The 22,556-nt window shown below is 41.2% G+C and overlaps 1 protein-coding gene across 1 annotated transcript in view; it reads right to left on the reverse strand.

Moving 5' to 3' along the window:
- Nucleotides 1–2,947: 2,947 nt before the first annotated feature.
- The window catches only part of usp43b (ubiquitin specific peptidase 43b), a 210,548-nt gene continuing 190,939 nt past the window's right edge, over nt 2,948–22,556 (reverse strand). Inside the window, exons 12-16 of the mRNA XM_034190475.1 lie at nt 10,674–11,016; nt 10,365–10,523; nt 7,381–7,554; nt 5,516–6,649; nt 2,948–3,276 (exon numbers count right to left, since the gene is read on the reverse strand). Coding sequence (XP_034046366.1) covers nt 3,266–3,276; nt 5,516–6,649; nt 7,381–7,554; nt 10,365–10,523; nt 10,674–11,016 — 1,821 coding nt within the window. The 3' untranslated portion in view covers nt 2,948–3,265. The remainder of the gene's footprint in view (nt 3,277–5,515; nt 6,650–7,380; nt 7,555–10,364; nt 10,524–10,673; nt 11,017–22,556) is intronic.

A 22,556-nucleotide genomic window follows, 5' to 3' on the forward strand; every position in this document is an offset into this window, starting at 1 on the left:
TTCTTTCCTCAAGTAATTGAGCAAAAACGCACTGAACAAAAGTTACTGACAGTTGCGGTTTTCCTTGCCGATTTGGCACGCCTAGAGCAGTCGTATTTCCAACAAAATCTGAAATATTAGAGCTGAAAAAGTGAAGCTACCTAGAGATGAACTCCTCCAATGATTTCATGTGCATGTACCATTGTGTAGTGACACGGTGAATTATGAGTAATGACAAAACAATGAATGGTGAGCTGATGTTCTCCTAAAAAAAAAAGAGAAGCAATTCTTATTCTGCTGATCCTACCTGCTCTGACATGAGGGTTGGGGGGTTAGGATTAAAAGCAAAAATTGAGAGGCGCAACATGAAGTCAAAGCACAAACAGACATGAAATGACCTAAGGTTTTGTTTTTTGTTTTTTTTCCCAAACAGTGGAGCACTTTGTTTTTTACATCACTGCTATAAGTCACTTAACTTTAAAGGGTAACAACTGGTTGTAAAAAGGTATTTACACAAAAGACCAGTCAGGTTGTTGTTTGTCGGAGGACACTTTCATGAGAACATACAAAGTCCATACAGAATGTAGGAGCTGAACTCATGAGCACAATTGTTGCACAACTATGATGTGCAAATATAGTTTTATCATTTTTATTATATAAGTGCATTTTAGTAAAAAAGAAAAAAAGTTCATTACCACTAACCCACGACAACAGTTAACTGTATTGTCACTTCTCAGTCTTGCTGTATTTACATAAATAATAAAGTATTCCACACAAGTTGGCTGGCTGAACTGTTCGCTTGTTGTCATTTCCACAGCGTAGGTGCAGAACTTCCAAAATCCCCTGAACAAAGTGATAAGAAACACTTTCCTGAACAGTTCCTTCTATCATAACGTACAGGGCCCTATCTTCCAACTGGCACAAAGGAGTGCACAGTGAACGCAAATACCATTTGTAGTTTCCCCCAGGGTAGTTGTGGTTTTCATATCCAAAAGCTATGTCTATTAAAATCACAAGCAATCTGTGGGCCCAAGGGCGTGTAGGTTTAAAAAAAAATATAACGCAATGCTAAAGTACCCTCGGCCGTATGATTATAAAAATAGGAAACAGAATGTGACCTTTTGGCCTCTTCAAATAGGTGAAGGTTAGCCATCTTTGAACTTGTCCCAGGTCTGTGTCCCAAGAATGCTCGGTGTGAATTTGAAGACCCTGGCAGTAATAGAACTAGACTTATGTCGAGCCCAGACAGACAGACAGATGCAAGAACCAATGGCCATATTTTGGCCTCGGTTACTAAGGTGTGGTCAGGCACAGTGTTTTGCATTGGTATCATATGGACACAAAAACTGGCAGAAGTTGAGTGCAGAGTAGTATTTAAATGGTGCAATACTCAGATGCGCCTTACACAAGCAGGTTCATGACACAGCCATACACAATGAGACTGAATTTAGAACAGCCATTCAACAAAATAAAAATAAACAAAATGCAAAACTTGACCTGACTACTTCACATCAGTGTCAATTGACACACAAGTTGCTGCCAATCTATTAGCTCACCAGAAAAAAACCTCTCGCATCAGCCTGCTTTCTAAATAGCCGAGCGCTGTGTGCCTGATACAGTCAGACTCATAAAGGACATAACAGATGGCACCGTGAGTGGTTTGTTTATGTCCAAAACATGTCCATGACTATAGAAGATAAATAAAACCACTTTGCAATCTGTACCTTGTCTTGTACTCATTATGCATCCTCTCAAAAGCAAAGTGAAGGTAAAGACAACAAAACCCAGTAGTGGGCAGAGTTCAGCTAATCAGCTAACAGCTAACTAGCAAAGCTACCTTTCTCCTTAGCAGATTAGCTTTCCGGTTACCTGTGAAAGCCATCAGTGGACCATTTAGCTTCCACTAAATTTAGTTCCTAACTTTAAGTCAACTAAAATATTCTTTAAATAAAATTTAACAGTCAAAACATTTGTAAACCTTGACATCATTGTTCCCGTTGGAGCTTATACACTAATCCGCTGAAACAACTGAAACAGACACATTGCCTGAAGTGCAGCAAGGAGCTGGAGGTCAAGCCAGATTCAGTTAGATTTTTAAATTTATTTTACACTTTTTTTGGGAACCTCCATTTTTATGCTTCAACATATTAAAATGTCAGCTCTTTAGCTCTGTTCCTCAGGGTTTTATAGCCAAATAACCAAGTCAAAGATAAATTCATCTATTATAAATTGAGGGTTATTGGTAGCTTCAGATAAAGGTTTTAGAAGTTTTTAAGTTTACCAAAATCAACCATATTTTCCAGAGTATAAGTTACACCTGTCAAAAAATGCTTCTTGAAGAGGAAAAACCCATATGTAAGTCGAATCACCGTATAAGTTGAATGTTTTTTCTATATTATCAGATCTTTGATTTGGGATTTTTGTGCACTGTTGAAGTGCAATTTATATTATTGCCATTTATTCTTTTACTAGCCGAGTTTATTTTGTTTAGTGCTTTGATTCCTGGGAAATCAAATAGCTATATAGTCATTACAATTATTATTGTGAATAATGAATGTGTGATTTTTCAGAATATAAGTCGCACATACCTGAGTATAAGTCGCAGGACCTCCCAAACTAGCCAAAAAAAAAAAAAAAAAAACCCAAACAATTTATAATCCGTTAAATGCAGTAACTTTGCAGTTAGCAGATTAGCGGCTATCAAAGCTAAAATTTAGGTTCGCTCTGGCCACCACTGCCCAAATCCCCTTCGGTCACACGTTACTGACTGTGCACCATAGATCATCAAGATAGGGCCCGTAATATTCAACATAAAGAATTACTCAGTGAGTATCAAACTACATCAAGTTGGCTTTCATCAGCACTGGAATGAACTGAAACCACTAGTTAAATGGAAGGCAGCGCATAAATATAAAATATACCTTAGAAAATGTTATGTAAAACACACACAACTGGTGATTACTGAATGAATAGAAATCTAACAGTCCTTTAATCCAACCTCTCATTGAAATACCAATCAATAAAAAGTCAAAAATAAAACTATGTGTGACAGTCAACTGCTAGAAAACAACAATACAGCAGTTTTTTTTGTTTAGTTTTTTTTTTCCTTAGTAATTCACTTCTGCATAGATTTCATTTAAGACAAACACCGTTGAAAACACACAACAGTACGATGATTGAGAGACAAGATACTTTCTTTCTTGTGATGTTTCCTGCTGGCTGCTTCTCCAGGTGCAATGTGTAATAATCAGCAGGAGGTTCTGGGTTCAAAGGTCATTCAGGGCTGTCACAGAGGCACTTTAACCATGAAAAAGAAAAACAATGCTGTCAGTCACTCAAGTCTTTAAAATTACTATTTCAAACAATAAAAATAATACAGACGTATAATTCAGCAGCTGCATTTTAAAGCCTCCCTGCCATTCTGTGGCATTTTGTAAGACATCAGCCCCCACTGTTCATCACTGTTCGATGCCCACGCTATAGCCGGCTGCAGCAGATAGATGGTTATTTTAAAGATGTGGGGATGAAACGGATGTCTGCCTGGGTGGTTGTGGTGAAGCGCGGTACAAGCGCATGCTCCCAGACTTGACATGCCTGTTAGTCATTGCATTACTCAAACTCGCGTGGAAGGTTTTGCTCATCAAATAAAGTTTTTCTATATTATAAAAAAGGTTCCTTTTTCAAACTGAGGTCACGTGTAGAACCAGAACCAAAATGTGCATTTTACTGTAACTTTGACACAACATCCAAACACAGACAACTTTAAAGATCTAGTGTGTAGGATTTAGTGTCATCTAGTGGTGAGGTTGCATATTGCATTATGCCATCGCTAGTCATGATTTTCACATTTTTCCTTTTTTTTGGTTGACAAGGAATCATGCTTCCTTGATAAGAAAGATATATTACTCTCCGTTTCACAAAATGAGGGTACTCAAACTTGTTAGCATAGGCCCGGTTTCATAAAGAAATCTAATGTTTCAGTCTACTATACTTTTTTTAGTGGACTACAGTTAGTCACCCAACATTATCCGTCTAATCAGTGTTTCACATCTATAGCTAAACTTGCAGATTAGCTGTCTTACCTTAGTCGTCAGTTTTCACGGGCATAACGGCCTCACGCATGCCATTGCTGAGAGATGGCTCCATGTGTGACTGCTTTGTTTACTTCCGGGTTGTTAGTTGTCATGAACTATCCAGCCTTTGTTTCGTTTACTGGCTTTATTAACATTTACGGACCCATACGAATAGCAGAACTACGTGCTTAGCACTTAGCCATCAGTTTCACTCTTTAATTTCTTCTTCTACACTTTCGTCAACCTTTTTGTGCACACAACGCTGCTCAGCATAACAGCGACCCCCGGTGGCTCGTGTGAGAACTGTCACAAATACATCATGACAGTCGACTGCTGCAACCATGGGCAAAAGTTCCATCAAGTGGTGGTACATGGTAGCTGCCATTTGCTGAGGTAAGACATTCAAGTTTTATCAACTAAAATAAAACTAACCTCCTCTGTACCAGGCTAAAAACTTTAGTCGGGTAACATGAAACTTCAGCTGACTAAGCACTTTGTGCAACAACTAATGTCAAAAAACTAGTCAACTAAGTGAGTTTATTCAACTAAACAACATTAGATTGCTTTATGAAACCGGGCCCTGCATGAGCAACCACAGCACAAGCAACCACTGATTTGTCTTCTTTTTTCTTCAGTCGTCTGGCCTGCAAAATGTAAAAAGACGATGAAAGTATGTCTGTAGCAACATGGGAGTGCAACATGGTGGCCTCCATGAGGGGGTCCGCTCACGTGTAGACATGAAGACATTATGGGGCTATTCCACAGGGCACTGTTCCTTCCCGTTTAATCCCAAACAGCAAATCAGGCGTGTTTTAAATCATCATAGTAACATTTTGATCCATCTTTGTCAATTTTGAACAAACTTGGTAGTTACGCCCATCATTTGCACTAAATTTAAAATCAGGATTAGATGTTTTGGGATCAAATGTTTGAAACATCTGATCCAGATTCTCAAAATCATTGATAGCAAGTGGTGACTTCTGGGTATTTATACTTTTAAGAGCTTCAATCATATTTGAAGTTCTTTAAACGGCATATTTGTAGTGATTACGGCTTGAAACGTGTTTGATCGTTCTCCATCAGGGTACATATCTGAAGCCAAAGCAGACCTGATGAACATTTGTTGCAATTTTTGTTCAAAGTTGAACAGCTCGATCATGTCTGGCCGAGGGCTTAAGGGTAGAGGAGGCAAGCCTGCAGTTGCTAGCATGGGGGGATTAAGCCGTTTCATCCCATTTTTCACTTGTTGGATCGTGGGTGTTCATAGTAGAATGGCGTCCTGTGGAATAGCCCTGTTAATGTAAAAGTATAAAATTCATCAGTTGATTGTTGCAGGTAATTATACACGAATGAACTGATAGTTATGAAGGCCAATTTCTATTTATGCTAAAATATACCACCAAATCCTACATTACAATTCTAATTACAAGTCTCCCTAGACTTAGGGACATGTCTCTGCCTACCCAAGGAGGTGGTACTGTATCTCGTCCGCTGCAGAGTGGTGTAGCTGGGCTTGTCTGACAGCTGGGTGTGGTGAGACGGGGGCGTCACTATGTCGCCATTCCGCTGCAAGGAGGCACACCTGCGAAATGTCAAATCCAGCTTACTCTGGATGTTGGTGGAGCTGTGAGCACGCTTAATGTCCACAGGGTCGTGATTCCCGGCCTTTCCATTGACTAGCTGTGCTTTGCAGTTTTGGGTTTCACAGCTAGTGATGACAACATCTCTTTTATCTTCTACTGCCAAAGTTTTCAGGGTTCCATCACGGAGTGACACTTTGTCAGAATTACTGCTTGATATCTTTTCCACTTGCTCATGGACATTCGTGTGTTTATCTTTCCCTTTGCTTGGAGTCCTTGGACTGTCTTTCTTCATAAAACCAGGTTTGAAAAAAGATAAGAGGCTGTCCTGGCTCAGACCCTCTTGCCCCTTTTGCTCTCTCCTCTCCACAGGTGGCGCACGCATCTCGAAAATGTCATGTTGTGCTTTGGATGTCATGTCTGTTTTGACCTTTATGCTTCTCAGTGTGGACTCTCTGCTTGGAGGTGCACTGTGGCTGACATGACCCCCTAAAATACCACCTCTCTGGGATGGAAAGTCCAGGGTCCTGCCCTGATCCCGGCTTACTCTCTTTGATGATCTCCGCCCGAGTGAACCATCATCCCTAGCTTTGACATTGCTGCTGGTATCAACTCTCTGGCTCACACTTCTGTCTGATAAAGGTTTGCTCTGCCCTTCTGGTATTTTGGGGGAGTAGCATACATCTGAGCTGAGTCTGTCTGTACAACTGAGGCTGCTGTCACTGGGTGAGCTACAGTCCTGTCCTTCCACTGCTTTCGCCTTGGTGGTCCTTAGTGGTGGGGTTGCCACAAGAGTTACAATGGGCTCTTTGGTGCATCGTGGCCGGCGACCGGACTCCAGGTACTCCACTAGCTCTCCAGGCTGGGTATGGACTGAATGCTTAATACGGTCTTTGGAGCGAAAGGACCAACGTAATGGCAAGCCTTTGCTCAAACTCTCCTTGGTCTTAGTTGGTGATCTCATGCTTACACTTCTACCTTGAGTCCCACGGACAAACGGCTTTGCTTCAAACCCATCTAGAACACAAGAAAATGCATTAAATGCTCCACATGCCAAGATACAGTATACTCACTGCAGGTTTTGAAATTATCTGGCAATTATCTGGCATGCTATAATTACATACATTAAATATTCATTTCCAAGACACAATGTGTACAACATTTAGACATTTAATTGCTTTTGATGCAAAAAATGACAAGATAGTGTGTTCACATGATCACAAACTTGCACTCTGCACACACAGAGGTCTGCTCAGATTGTTATGACTCAAAGGCCACTGCAATGAGTGACACTCACACAGCAACAAACCAAAAGGAATTAAAGAAATTACAAATTATACAATGGGGTACGATAGTTGGTATCAGCGGTGAATTCAAATGCCTGTTTAACATTAGCTTCTTCTCCATTGTGAGGACACTAATCGCCTCCTCATGATCCATCAGCTGCATGTTCAAAAGTCAGGGTGATACATTTGAATATGTTTCCATAAAGTGCATCGCACTGCTCTATTTATGACTTTCCCCGTATAAATAATAATGAAGGAGATGCACAAAAAGTTTTCTCTTGATAATATGAACCCAGCTTTAGGCAATGATAACACTCAAAGCAATTTTGAAATTTGTTATTTAAAGTATTGTTAAAAACATGAGAATATATTACATGAGAATAGATCAACAACCAAGTCATACAACATAGACCAATGTGATCTTGACAGGAGTAATATATGTTACTCCCATGGGAAACTCACTTGTTTTTACTGGTTTGGTGGATTCTTCTTGAAAAACAGGCAACTCAGGAGACTCTGGGACCTGTGTGGGTCTTTGGGGCCCAAGGATGGACACTCCAGAACTCTGGTTGCTGCACTTACTGTCTCCTGTCAGCCGGACCAGCCAGTGGTCAGAGGTGGATGAGCTAGTGGAGCCTGATGTCAAAAATAAAATATTGGCATATTTTTTCATGCACTAAAAGAAATGAGCCCAGTTGCAACATCTGTTGGATTTATAAAAATGTCATGTTGTGAAAGACAAAATATGTTTACATTCATACTGGTAAATGAAATCCCAGTGGAAAATGTATGGTATTATCAGCAAATATGCATTTTACTTTGTGTTTTTGTGACTGGTACAGCAACATTAATTAGCCCATGAGCTTCTGCTTACTAACAAGGTGGTTGTATTATGAATAAATAATGTGCAGATTAATATACTTTTTCTTCTTATTGCATGAAGCAGTCCCACCATATTTCAAAAATAAATGCAACTTATAGACAGGTGTAACTTACGTATATATATGTTTTTGTCTTCATGATGCAGTTTTAGACAGATGTGACTCATACTCTGGTACAAGTTATAGTCTTAAAAATACAGTACTGTTTGTTCACAATGACCAAAATCCATCCAGAAATGCAACTCAAGAGGTTCAGAACAAACAATTCAATTCATTTCAATGTATTTATACAGTGCCAAATCACAACATAAGTCACCTCAAGGCAAACTACACCTGTAGGCTTTGTGTCATTGACTGGATTTCATAAATCCAATGTTTTCACCAAAGTTGTCATGTTGAGACCCAACCCTTTAAATTACTCAGGTGTTATCCCCAAAAGCAACCTCTATACCAGGTTTGGTAGCTATACCTTTATTGTCATGCAGATGCAGCAAAATCTCTTTTAAGCCCCATTCCCACATACATTACTTTTGACCACGAGCCCACCACAACTGTCAAAAGGGTCTCAGGGTCGTTATGTCACACAAGTGGTTACTTAAGGAGACTAAAGCCCCTTTCACACCAGGCCAACTTAGAGTTGCCTAATGCTGCGTACCAACTACGCCAAGCTTATGCAGCCCTATGCAGAGTTTATGCAGCCCTACATGACAATACGCTGAGGGACGCAAAGGGGTCCGCGAAATGGACGCAAAAAATTAAACGTTTAATTTTTTTTGCGGACTTTCGGCGGAGAGCACGGACGGTGTTCCACCCAAGTCTACACAACACTCCGCTACTGTATGTAAATCTACACAACCCTGCGCTACTGTACACCAATCCAATCCAATCCAATTCACTTTATTTATATAGCACATTTAACAACAAAGACGTTCCAAAGTGCTGCACATACAACAGAATCACGATAGATAAAACCCCAATAGTCAAGAAATAAATTAAAAATAAGAAAATGATCAATAAAAATAACTAAAATGTGCAAGATAAATAAATAAGTAAATAAATACATACAGCATACAAAAGATAAAACCAATAAAATCTACCAAAATAAAAACAAAACCAATAAAACAGAGGGCCATACAACTCACGGTGTTAAAAACCAGAGAATAAAAGTGGGTCTTCAGACAAGACTTAAAACACTCCACTGTGGGGGCTGTTCGGACATGGAGGGGCAGAGCGTTCCAAAGTCTGGGGCCCTGTCCCCCCTGGTTTTAAGTCTCGCCTTGAGTACCACAAGCTGGAAATGGCCCTCAGACCTCGGAGCATGCGCTGGAGAGTAAATTTGTAGGAGGTCAGTGATGTATTGAGGGGCCATTCCATTCTTAATCTTAAAATCAATTCTAAAATTAATAGGCAGCCAGTGCAAAGATGCAAGAATTGGGGTTATGTGCTTACGCTTCCAGGCCCCTGTTAAAAGTCGCACTGCAGCATTCTGGACTAACTGCAAACGGGAAAGAGCCCGCTGGCTAATGCCGAAATAAAGTGCGTTACAGTAGTCCAGATGATTTGAAATAAAAGAGTGCACAACTTGTTCAAAAAGATTAAAAGATAAAAATGGTTTTACCTTTGATAAAAGATGAAGATGATAAAAGCACAATTTCAAAACACCATTGATTTGTTTATTAAATTTAAAATCGCTGTCTATAGTGACGCCAAGGCTAGTGACCTTGGGACGTACAAAATCCTTGAGAGGTCCCAAGTCAACGAGGGCATTTCCAAACAACATAACCTCTGTCTTGCCCTCATTACGTTTCAAAAAATTCTGTGACAACCAAGCCCTGACGTCACACAGACAGTCGAGTAGGGGTGTCAGGGGGCAAAGGCTGTTTTTAGCAATAGGCATGTAGATTTGACAATCATCAACATAAAAATGGTAGACCACATTATGTTTTTTTAAAAATCTCTCTGAGTGGGAGGAGATAAAGAGCAAAGAGGATGGGTCCCAGGATAGAACCCTGGGGGACTCCACAATGAAGAGGGGCTGAAGAGGAGGTGGAGTGGCACCAGCGCATGCTCCCAGACTTGACTTGACTTGACAACCACAAACTACTCAGGGCCATTTGTAGTTGTGGTTACTTACTTACGTCTTCTTCATGTCAAGTCAGGGTGTTGGACCAGATGCCATGCTAAATCATGAGGCATCGTAGATATTTTGTTTCCTTGTAACTCCAGCTTGTGCAGTCTTAATGCTGTCATGGTAAACCATGGCAGTCATGATCAGCCATCTTCAAAGACGTAATAAGATAATGGTGTTGTTGTAGTGATATCTTGTGAGTTGATTTTTATCAAGGATGTGGTCAAGATTCCCCACCACAACGCTGATGTGGCGTGTTCATGGACAGTCCTGGTCAAAACCAGCTATGTGGGCACTTTGCTTTACTGACTGTCTGCAATCGACATGCTTAACTGTTTTATTCGGATAAATTATTTGTCATGATGGTGTCTGTGATCCCAGATTACTACATTCACTAAGCTAAAACAAGGTGCTTCATAGGATTTAATAGGACTGACCGGTGACAGAGGAACTAGCAGACCATGGGGGAATGGCATTTTGTCTCTGGTAGAAGAGTATGTAGGCTCCACGTGTACAAACACCCCCCTCTGGAACTGACTCAGTGCTGCTGTCGTCATAGCTGTACCACTGACCGTCAACAGAGTTCCTACAGAAGGCTACAGTCAGAAAAATACAAAATGAAGAAACATGGGAGCAATTAAGAGAAAATGTTAAAGCATTATTGGTCAATGTCAATATGTAGAGAATACACAGTAATATTAGTCCTTGTTTTCCCACATTGGGCTTGACTCAGGACACATTCACACCTGTGTAATGTCCACCATGCATTCCTCCGTGGTGGTTGCACACAGCATAGAGATCGTACAAGAAGTCGGGATGACCTAGGTCAGCTCGCCGGGAATTCTTCCAGGAAGACTGCAGAGTGTGCTGATGGGAGCCGTAACTTGGATTCACCATGTGAGGCGTCATGTCCAGGCCCGCCAGAGGAAAATGCACAAATGTGGTCAACTTGTTCCTGCGTTCCCCCACCTGTCTGAAGCGCTTCAGGTGCAGTATAAGGATGTCAGGGAGTGTCCACAAGCTCATTTTCACCATGCCCTGCTGCAGCTGCTTACAGTGGGGACACTTCCAAGCATCATCTGGGGCTAACTGGTTCACAGACAAACACAAACAAACGAGAAACAAAGAAAGTATTTCAGTTAGAAGATCGCTCTCTAGCTTTGTAGCAACAGACCCTCAAACACAATTCTTGTACTATTTCGTAATTTCACACAAATATTCAGATGTGCCCAAATGTGACTTGCAGGGCTGGGTATCGATTCAAATTTCAAGAGTCGATTCGATTCCGATTAAGTTTAAGATTCAGAATCGATTATTGTGATTTGATTCAATTTGATCGGATATCAATTTGGGTTAGTGTTATTAAAACCATTTTTTGAGCTGTTACCTGATTGTCTTGTTATGCAACATATTAATACTACTTCACAAATTTTTTCCCTCAAATTTCAGGCAAAAGTTCTCTTGCAGGAGAACGCAGACAGTCAAGAGTCTTTTATGAGAAACGTTTTCCTGCAGCCAGGGGAAAGTTCTCCTACATTCTCCTGCAGCAGGAGAACTTTTCCTCTGGCTGCAGGAGAATGCAGCTATGGAAAAAGTTTTCACACAGTCCACCTCAGAGAAGCTTCGTGCGCTGTTCCACAAAAATGACACGTTATGGGGAATGGGGGGAAACAACAACAACAACAAAAAAGTACTATGTGAATTAAACGGCTGATGATTCTCTTTTCTTGCCCACAACAACAGTACCGATAGTGATGATTGACATCTTTAAATGGCTTTGACAGAGGCTGATGAATAAATTGTGGACATGCCGCTTCTAAATCAGAAACAGCATGTCCACAATCAACTGCAGCGTAATTTTTCCACGCACGCTGCTATATATATATACACGAGGTTTGTGAGAAAAGTAACGGACCTTATTATTTTTTTCAAAAACTATATGGATTTGAATCACGTGTGATTACATCAGACATGCTTGAACCCTCGTGGGCATGCGAGAGTTTTTTCACGCCTGTCGGTTACGTCATTCGCCTGTGGGCAGTCTTTGAGTGAGGAGTGGCCCACCCTCTCGTTGATTTTTTCATTGTTTAGGAATGGCTCAGAGACTGCTGCTTTGTTTGATAAAATTTTTTCAAAACCTGTAAGGCACAACTGAGTGGACACCATTCGATAAATTCAGCTGGTTTTCGGTGAAAATTTTAACGGCTGATGAGAGATTTTGGAGTTTTACTGTCGCCGTAAGGACGGCCCACGGCGCCTGACGGTGATCTGCGCTCCGAGGCGTCGTCGTCTCACTGTTTCAAGCTGAAAACTTCCTAATTTCAGGCTCTGTGGACCCAAGACGTCGTGAGATAACAGAGAACTTTCAGAGGAATTCGGGATCAGGAGTTTATCCAGACATTCCACTGTTAAAGGAGATTTTGTAATGAAAGAACGTGCGGGTAGATTCGCATGTCGGGCCGGACCCGACCGCGGGGGGTCGCCACAGGAAAAACACCTCCGTTGGAAACCTTAACGGACAAGTTGGAACATGCCCAGCTGTTAAACAATTTCTCAGATACTCAATTGTTGAAAGCCATCAAAAGCTGCCTGAATTTTACAAATGGTTTTCAACACGGAGGTGTTTTTCATGTCGCGGCGCAGACGGATTTGCCACGTCGTCACGGATCCGACTCGGCAAATTCGTCCGCACATTCTTTCATTACAAAATCTCCTTTAACAGTGGAATGTCCGGGTAAACTCCTGATGCCGGCTTCTTCTGAAACTTCTTTGTTCTCTGACGACATCCTGGGTGAACAGAGCTTTAAATTAGGATGTTTTCAGCTCGACAGCCAGACGGACGCCACCTCCGACCGCGCCGCGCCGATCCGCTTTGTGGGCTGTGCTTAAAGCGAAAGAAACTCCACAATCTCTCATCAGCCGTTAAACTTTACACCGAAAACCAGTTGAATTTCTCGAATAGTGTCCACACGGATATCCCTCACCGGTCCTGAAAAAATTTGATAAAGCAACGCGTGCCATCTCCCTGCAGCTTCTCAGACAAAGAGATTCCGATGGGAGGGGGAGTCCACACCTCACTCAAAGCCTGCCCACAGGCGAATGATGTCACCGACAGGCATGACAAAACTCACGCATGCGCACGAGGGTTCAAGCTTGTCTGACGTAAAAACATATGAATCAAATCCATTTATTTTTTGAAAAAAATAAAAAGGACCGCTTTTTTTTAACACAGACCTCTCTCTCTCTCTCTCTCTCTCTCTCTCTCTCTCTCTATAAAGGCCACTCTGAAAGGTGTAGTTTTGTTTTATTGGGGGGGCATAATGGGTGGACATGTCCGGTGAGTATGCCGGCCATGCAAGAACTGGGACATTTTCAGCTTCCAAGAATTGTGTACAGATCCTTGCAACATGGGGCCGTGCATTATCCTGCTGCAACATGAGGTGATGTTCTTGGATGTATGGCACAACAATGGGCCTCAGGATCTCGTCACAGTATCTCTGTGCATTCAAAATGCCATCAATAAAATGCACCTGTGTTCTTCGTCCATAACAGACGCCTGCCCATACCATAACCCCACCGCCACCATGGGCCACTCGATCCACAACATTGACATCAGAAAACCGCTCACCCACACAACGCCACACACGCTGTCTGCTATCTGCCCTGAACAGTGTGAACCGGGATTCATCCGTGAAGAGAACACGTCTCCAACGTGCCAAACGCCAGCGAATATGAGCATTTGCCCACTCAAGTCGGTTACGACGACGAACTGGAGTCAGGTCGAGACCCCGATGAGGACGACGAGCATGCAGATGAGCTTCCCTGAGATGGTTTCTGACAGTTTGTGCAGAAATTCTTTGGTTATGCAAACCGATTGTTTCAGCAGCTGTCCGAGTGGCTGGTCTCAGACGATCTTGGAGGTGAACATGCTGGATGTGGAGGTCCTGGGCTGGTGTGGTTACACGTGGTCTGCGGTTGTGAGGCTGGTTGGATGTACTGCCAAATTCTCTGAATCGCCTTTGGAGACGGCTTATGGTAGAGAAATGAACATTCAATACACGAGCAACAGCTCTGGTTGACATTCCTGCTGTCAGCATGCCAACTGCACGCTCCCTCAAATCTTGCGACATCTGTGGCATTGTGCTGTGTGATAAAACTGCACCTTTCAGAGTGGCCTTTTATTGTGGGCAGTCTAAGGCACACCTGTGGCACTAATCATGGTGTCTAATCAGCATCTTGGTATGGCACACCTGTGAGGTGGGATGGATTATCTCAGCAAAGGAGAAGTGCTCACTATCACAGATTTAGACTGGTTTGTGAACAATATTTGAGGGAAATGGTGATATTGTGTATGTGGAAAAAGTTTTAGATCTTTGAGTTCATCTCATACAAAATGGGAGCAAAACCAAAAGTGTTGCATTTATATTTTTGTTGAGTGTATATATATATATATATATATATATATATATATATATATATATATTATTTGATCTATGAATCGATCTGTGGGGAATTAAAATGAGAATCAATTTAAAATCGGCAAATCGATCTTTTCAATCCAGCACTAGTGACTTGCTGTGCAAGATTGCAAGCTATGAACAGTGCACTTTTAAAAAAAAATACAGTAGCTCAACTTAAAAACAAAAAACTTTAACTAATTGCAACTCATTAACTGCTGAATAAATGCCATGAGACATTTATAGTAAGATGAACACAATTTAGTAAAGCATTCCATTCAGTAGTTTGGTACACTTGATTTGACATGTCCTCTACAAGTTTATTTACCGATAAGTTGACTCAATTAAAATGTTTTAGTGTTATTAAGTAGTCAAATTATTTAATTTAACCCTCTGGAGTCAGAGGGCATTTTTTGGACAGTTCACTCGCCTGGCATAAATGTTTTATTATTGCTGTTAACAGCTCTCCCTGCATCCCACAATCACGTTTTATGTCTCTTTTTTCAGGACAACCTGTGCTTTCAGAATATATATATGTTTTTGTTGTGTTTTATAAGTGTAATAAATAGGCAAGGAAAAAAATAAAGTGAAAAATAATTTTCCACACACATTTATTCAAAACACACAGCAAACTATAATAAACAACTGTTTTGACACTTTATAAAGGTAATTTGAGGTCTTGTGTGAAAGACTGTACAACAAAAAGGTTCAAACAATAAACACAAATGCACATTTTGAACAATAGATACAAAATGGTCTATGCATTTTGTTGTCCATTGATATGGTGAACAGTGCTTTACGCAGAGAAAGCAACAGAGTTATCCAGTAACATTCACATGCAAACTAGTGGAGCAATCCTGATAGTTACACACTCTTTGTTTAAGCATGTGAGATTGTCATCAGAGGCTCTCCGTCTGCTCCGTGTGCTTTCACTGATCGCTGTGTGTAATGGCGCAGGGCGCACTGAGTATGTACTAATAGTATGTACTCACTGGAGCACCCAGGGAGCAGTGGTGTTGTCTACATGGAGCGCAGGTAGACGTCGTCTACTCACCTAAAATAACCATGAATTTCCGTCTACCCACTTCAAATTGCCCCGGGGAACGTGACGGTGTAAATAAAATAAGCGCTTATTGACTGTAATTTTATTTTCTCCCTTTAAAAGACAGCCATCAGGCGTCCATCACTGCAGAGTGCATCGTATGTCCCACCCCCGCTCGCTCTGCTAGATAAGAGTTTTAATTGGCTCATAGAGAGATGGGGCAGGGCTACCAGCTAATCAGCGCGAAAGCCGCACACAAACAAGAAGAATGCTGGAAGTATCGAAGGTGATTATTACCCGAAAAAATGAAAAGAAAACAGGCCTCGGTTTTAGATTTTTTTTCCCCCAAAACGTCCACCTGCTGCTTCAGGGCCGATTAATGAAGTTTGCACCCTGAGTGGAGGAGATAAACCTGGCGCTGTCTGCATTTCTGGTAAGTGGGCTAGCCTATGACAGCTAGTTTTTTTATTTGTTCACTAAGCTAATAGGCCTTTCACACTGAATACGTCAGACGCATCAAAAAACGGTCTAAAAAGCATTATTTTCAATGAGACGCGTTGCTTTTTAGATGCTGATGGGAGCGCGCATTGCCGCTTGTCGGCAGGCTGACGTAGACAAAGTTCAAGCCAATCCAACTTTCTGAGCCATGACGTACCTTTGCGTTGTCCAATAGGAACGACGCGTCGGGCCAAAACACAGAAGACTAGTGGTAGAAACCATAGGCATATATAAGAGTAGACCCCGCATTGACCGCTGCTTCCTACTGGTGCTGGGGAGCCGTAGGGCCGCCATCTTGGAAGGGGCACCCGCTCTGCTCAGTGTCATCTATTTGACAGGCGCAATGAAGTGTCAGTGCGTTTAATCAATCATAACTCGCTGTATACAAAACGGATTTTCACGATTTTTTTTTTTGTTTCAAACGTTATGCATGTAGCCATGAGGCAGGGCACATGGTTTAATGAATGTTGTGTGGGCCGCTGAAGAGGAGGTACTGCTGGCCCACCACCACCAGAGGGCGCCCTGCCTGGAGTGCGGGCTCCAGGCACCAGAGGGCGCTGCCGCATCATGGGAGTAGCCTGGGTGACAGCTGTCACCCATCACCAGACACAGCTGTTCCACTCAGCACAGAGGTATATCAGGAGGACGGCGTCTCCACCTCAGTGCCGAGATATCGCCTAAGACTAAGGTAGTATTCTCTGCATTTATATATTAACCAGCTAAACCTATTAAACCTTTTCAGGACTGGTGACTACAGATAGCTTCACTGTTTTGGATAAGTACTCACCTTCCTGCTGTTCTTTGACAAGAGGTGGAGGCGGCTTCTCCCCTCTCCGTTACTGGGTGCGGTCATCCACACCTGTGTGTTGTTGCTCTCTCCCGCCAGCAGTACCGGATCCGACGAGCGGAGGCAGTGGCCACCTGGGAATTCGGGACTTGGCGGTTCCAGTATTTCCAGGGTTCGGTGGCAGAGGAGATCTGGGTGGTTCCGGTTCGACTGAGACGGACGTCTCCTACCTTCGAGCCTGCCCACACGACACCAGCGGATTCGACCCCAAATTGTGTTTGTTATATTAATTGTGCCTGTGTCACAGAAGTAAATCTTGTTATTTACCTTCTCCATTGTCCGTTCATTGCGCCCCCTGTTGTGGGTCCGTGTTCCAACACTTTCACAACAATGAATGTAATTTTAATATTTATAGTGGGCTTAAAAGTAATATATTCTGATATACCTGTAGGGTGCATTGGCTTAATTTTTTGCATTTCAGAATATTGAAGTAAACTGACTATATATACACTCAATAACATTTTTGTAATCCTTACTTTTTCTACTCAAATAAAAAAAAAGAAAATGTAGACCTCACACTCCAGAATGAAATACTTAGACCATTTATAGTAAGAGTGCCAACATTTCTCAGACAACCCATTTGGCATTGTCCTAAAGTGGGAAATGTATTTAGTATTATAGACAAATCATTCAAATTCACATGCAATGAAGATAGATAGACAGACAGACAGACATACAAACACACAGACACACACACACACACACACATATATAGAGAGAGAGAGAGAGAGAGAGAGAGAGAGAGACAGAGAGAGAGAGAGAGAGAGAGAGAGAGAGAGAGAGAGAGAGAGAGAGAGAGAGAGAGAGCACATTTTTAACACTAAAGCCTACACCTACTCTCTGGAGGTAAACCGGGAAGCTGAAGATGGAAGGAATAACACCATCCCACAGTCAGACAATCTGACCTGTCCTGTCGAAATCATCATTCTTAAAGTGTTCACTGCACAGCACAGAAGAATCATTTGCAGTGAAGCCTTCTCTCCTTACTGCTACTTCCCATTTCTTCCGGACATCTTTGTCTTTGGGAAACCGTCAAAACAAAAATGGCCAATTTTGGAGAGCCTACAAAAAAACACTATAAATGTTTACTTATTTACTTCCTCCTACTTCCTTCAACAAAACTATTTTAATGCATATCTACAGATAATGAACCAAAGCTGCTGAAAACTGTGAGTAAGCTTGTTTTGCAAACTATTGTACAATCAGATATTCTGTTGTCAGGATTTTTAAGGATGTAACTGGGTGGGTTTGAGACACGAGAGGTAGCCTATACTGTTTTAAAGTGAAATAATTTGTTGGGAAAGTGTAGGAACACGGACCCACAACAGGGGGCGCAAATGAACGGACAATGGAGGAAGTCAAATAACAACACTTTACTGTTGTGAATAAGCACAACAAACACAACAGATTACAACAATAGACAAAGAAGTCAATTCACAAAATGTGTCACGTGGGCAGGCTCGAAGATAAGAGACGTCTGTCCAAACCAGAACCAGAACCACACGATTTCCTCCGCCACCGAACCCCGGGAATACTGGAGCCGCCAAGTCCCGAACTCCCAGGTGGCCACTGCCTCCGCGTGTCGGATCTGGTACTGCTGGCGAGGAACAAAAACAGTTAAATGTGGGTGCGTTTGCACCCAGCAACCCGTATGGCGGGAAAACCACCTCCACCTCTCGTCGGAAGAATGTCTGCTATTTAACGCACAAAAGTAACAAAGTGTTAATGTCAAAAAGACAACACAGTCGGCTGAGCACTTTACCTCCTAGGTAGAGCGATATCTCGGCAAAGAGGTGGAGATGTCGTCTTGCTGATATACCACTGCTGATCAGATGATTGGTGACAGCTGTCGTAGGCGATAAGTGACAGCTGTCACCCCGGCTGCTCCTGTGAGGCGGCAGCGCCCTCTGGTGCCTGGAGCCCGCACTCCAGACAGGGCGCCCTCTGGTGGTGGTGGGCCAGCAGTACCTCCTCTTCAGCGGCCCACACAACAATAATTAGCTACATGTGAATAATGCAGTCTCTGCCACCTGTGTAAAATTAGCTGATCATTGTTATACCAGTAATATTTATTTTATTTCGACAGGAGCATTCTTTTGGCAGTTGTAATACAGCTGTTATGTCTCAGTTAGCCTCCGGCACTAAACTATAGTTAGCCGGCTGGCATCTCGCTAGTGGTACAGTAAGTAATAATCTATTCACAAAATACAATAATAATGTTCAATCTTACTTGTGAAAAGTAATCCCCTCATCCCTGCTTCCAATAGTCTTCCTATGTGAACAAAAATAGGCCGCACAATGGGCAGGCATCTTCTGTGACTTTGTGGACTTGTTTTGTTTACAATAGGACTAATTGGTAGGACGCCCCTTCAAAGACGGCGGCAGCATTTCTTGCGCCACAGCAGCCAATGCGGGGGTCTATTCATATACAACCCCTGGCAATAATTATGGAATCACCGGCCTCGGAGGATGTTCATTCAGTTGTTTAATTGTGTAGAAAAAAAAGCAGATCACAGACATGACACAAAACTAAAGTCATTTCAAATGGCAACTGTCTGGCTTTAAGAAACACTATAAGAAATCAAGAAAAAAAGATTGTGGCAGTCAGTAACGGTTACTTTTTTAGACCAAGCAGAGGAAAAAAAATATGGACTCACTCAATTCTGAGGAATAAATTATGGAATCACCCTGTAAATTTTCATCCCCAAAACTAACACCTGCATCAAATCAGATCTGCTCATTAGTCTGCATCTAAAAAGGAGTGATCACACCTTGGAGAGCTGTTGCACCAAGTGGACTGACATGAATCATGGCTCCAACACAAGAGATGTCAATTGAAACAAAGGAGAGGATTATCAAACTCTTAAAAGAGGGTAAATCATCACGCAATGTTGCAAAAGGTGTTGGTTGTTCACAGTCAGCTGTGTCTAAACTCTGGACCAAATACAAACAACATGGGAAGGTTGTTAAAGGCAAACATACTGGTAGACCAAGGAAGACATCAAAGCGTCAAGACAGAAAACTTAAAGCAATATGTCTCAAAAATCGAAAATGCACAACAAAGCAAATGAGGAATGAATGGGAGGAAACTGGAGTCAATGTCTGTGACCGAACTGTAAGAAACTGCCTAAAGGAAATGGGATTTACATACAGAAAAGCTAAACGAAAGCCATCATTAACACCTAAACAGAAAAAAACAAGGTTACAATGGGCTAAGGAAAAGCAATCGTGGACTGTGGATGACTGGATGAAAGTCATATTCAGTGATGAATCTCGAATCTGCATTGGGCAAGGTGATGATGCTGGAACTTTTGCTTGGTGCCGTTCCAATGAGATTTATAAAGATGACTGCCTGAAGAGAACATGTAAATTTCCACAGTCATTGATGATATGGGGCTGCATGTCAGGTAAAGGCACTGGGGAGATGGCTGTCATTACATCATCAATAAATGCACAAGTTTACATTGATATTTTGGACACTTTTCTGATGTTTGGGGATGATGAAATCTTTTTTCAAGATGATAATGCATCTTGCCATAGAGCAAAAACTGAAAACATTCCTTGCAAAAAGACACATAGGGTCAATTTCATGACATAGGGTCAATGTCAATGAGCAGATGTGATTTGATGCAGGTGTTAGTTTTGGGGATGGAAATTTACAGGGTGATTCCTCTGCTTGGTCTAAAAAAGTAACCGTTACTGACTGCCACAATCTTTTTTTCTTGATTTCTTATAGTGTTTCTTAAAGCCAGAAAGTTGCCATTTGAAATGACTTTAGTTTTGTGTCATGTCTGTGATCTGTTTTTTTTCTACAAAATTAAACAACAGAATGAACATCCTCCGAGGCCGGTGATTCCATAATTTTTGCCAGGGGTTGTATATGTCTATGGCAGAAACCACTAATCTGTACAAAATGGATCGGTATAGAAATAAACCACTGATCTGTACAAAACAAACGTGTCACAGGACTGCTCATTTATGGAGCAGTTTTATGAAGAAAAATCCTTGGAAATGTTTTTTTGTTGTTGTTTGTTACCTCAGAATTTCTGATTGTTTAAAACACTTGTAATTAAAATAGCTAAATAAATCAATAAATGGTTCTTTAGAAACCTTTCATCTGTAAATTAAAACCACCTGTTATTTCAGATTAGATAATTTCTTGTTTAACATAAGGAACCTTGGACATTTATTTTTAGACAAAATAACATGGAAATTTGTACATTTTTTTTTTAAGTCTGGTAGATTATTTATATCTCATTTCAACCAGAAAAACAGACACTGTAAATAAATACAAATGTTTATTATAAATGCAACAGGAAATAATTTAACAATGACTGCAGTGATTGTAAAGTAGGATTTCTGTGACATAAACCTCTTCATGAATTTTTTTAATGCTCATTTCAACTTGTAATTTTGACAAAATATGTAATTGCCTTTAATGTTGTTATCAGGACAGCGTCATTTCTAAAATATGAATTTGAGCACAATAAGTGGAGAGCTTCTACTTGTGCAAATGTCTTTTGACTTTCTTGTCTTGTCTTTCTTGTCTTTTGATTCATGGACATTTTTAATGATCTGTTCATTTATTGTTAAAATATAAAATGAAACAGCTTTTTAAAAAATAATAGAGTTTTGCCGGTAATCTACAGATGTCTCTTGAGCTTGAGTCCCGTTGGCTGTTGGATAGTGTAGTTTTAAAATGACTGGAATTGGTAAGTGGCATACTCCCAGTAGTTGCATGGTTGTCTTAGTTAGTTAGTTGGTTGTCTTCATACTGTACTTTTGTGCCACTGATTTGGCCTACAATGTTTTTGTCATGGGTTGAAAAGGTTTCAGCAAATTAAAGCATCTACCATATTTTCACTGTATGTGAATTTTCTGGGAGCTAGCTTCTGTCCTTCAGCCTAGCTGCTGTTTTAATGGAACTTAACGTATACTAATACTAGCTTGTTTATACTGGGTAGGTTTCCTTATGGACCACAAAGCCTACAGGTTCCAGTCCCCCATCTGGACCTGATGATGGACTGTCAGCTTCAACAGAGATTGTGGTAGGAGGCGTGAGGCTCTGCAGCCAGTGCATGCTCATGTAGACCGGTGTGTTCTGTTTTGTTTTTGTTTATGCGTCTAAACTGTCCACAAACAACGTGGGGCCATGCGGATTATATGAAGGGTGAATCTTGAAGCTGCTGAATTTGACAGTACAGGCTCATATCCGATACTAAATAGAGGGAGGAAAAGTGAACTCTTGCAATATACTTAGTTGGGAGGCAATAATCTGCTCCTTATTATTGTTAAGAGAACTTTTCTTTCTTAATAACAAGGAGTCACAGTCACTTTTTTTTTGAGTGACTGTGACTTAAAGTTGTCTTATTTACTGTTAAACAATGCACAGTAGCTTGCATATGATACATTTGGCTGGATTTAAACATTGTTTATTCCTGGTTTATGATCTGATTAAATTTCTTTGTTAAATTAGGTTTTCAGATGCCAAAAAATAAATGTATTTGATGTTTGTATTTTTTAATCACTCTTTTAGATTTACTGTTGTATACTGTATTTTGCAATTGGTGCAAATTACTTACTTACATTCTGACACATTTCTCACATTTATAGTGGCAAATATAGAATATAAATGATCAGATGGAAAGTATAGATCTATTTGTTGTTATGGTGTTAAAAATGTTAATGCAATGCACGAGGTTGATGACGGGCAAAAAACACAGTCTACCCATTTCAAAAATGTAGACTATACCACTGCCAGGGGGCTATTCAAACGGGCCAACTC

This window comes from Thalassophryne amazonica, chromosome 16 (assembly GCF_902500255.1).
Source record: "Thalassophryne amazonica chromosome 16, fThaAma1.1, whole genome shotgun sequence".
In the NCBI taxonomy this organism is placed as follows: Eukaryota; Metazoa; Chordata; class Actinopteri; order Batrachoidiformes; family Batrachoididae; genus Thalassophryne; species Thalassophryne amazonica.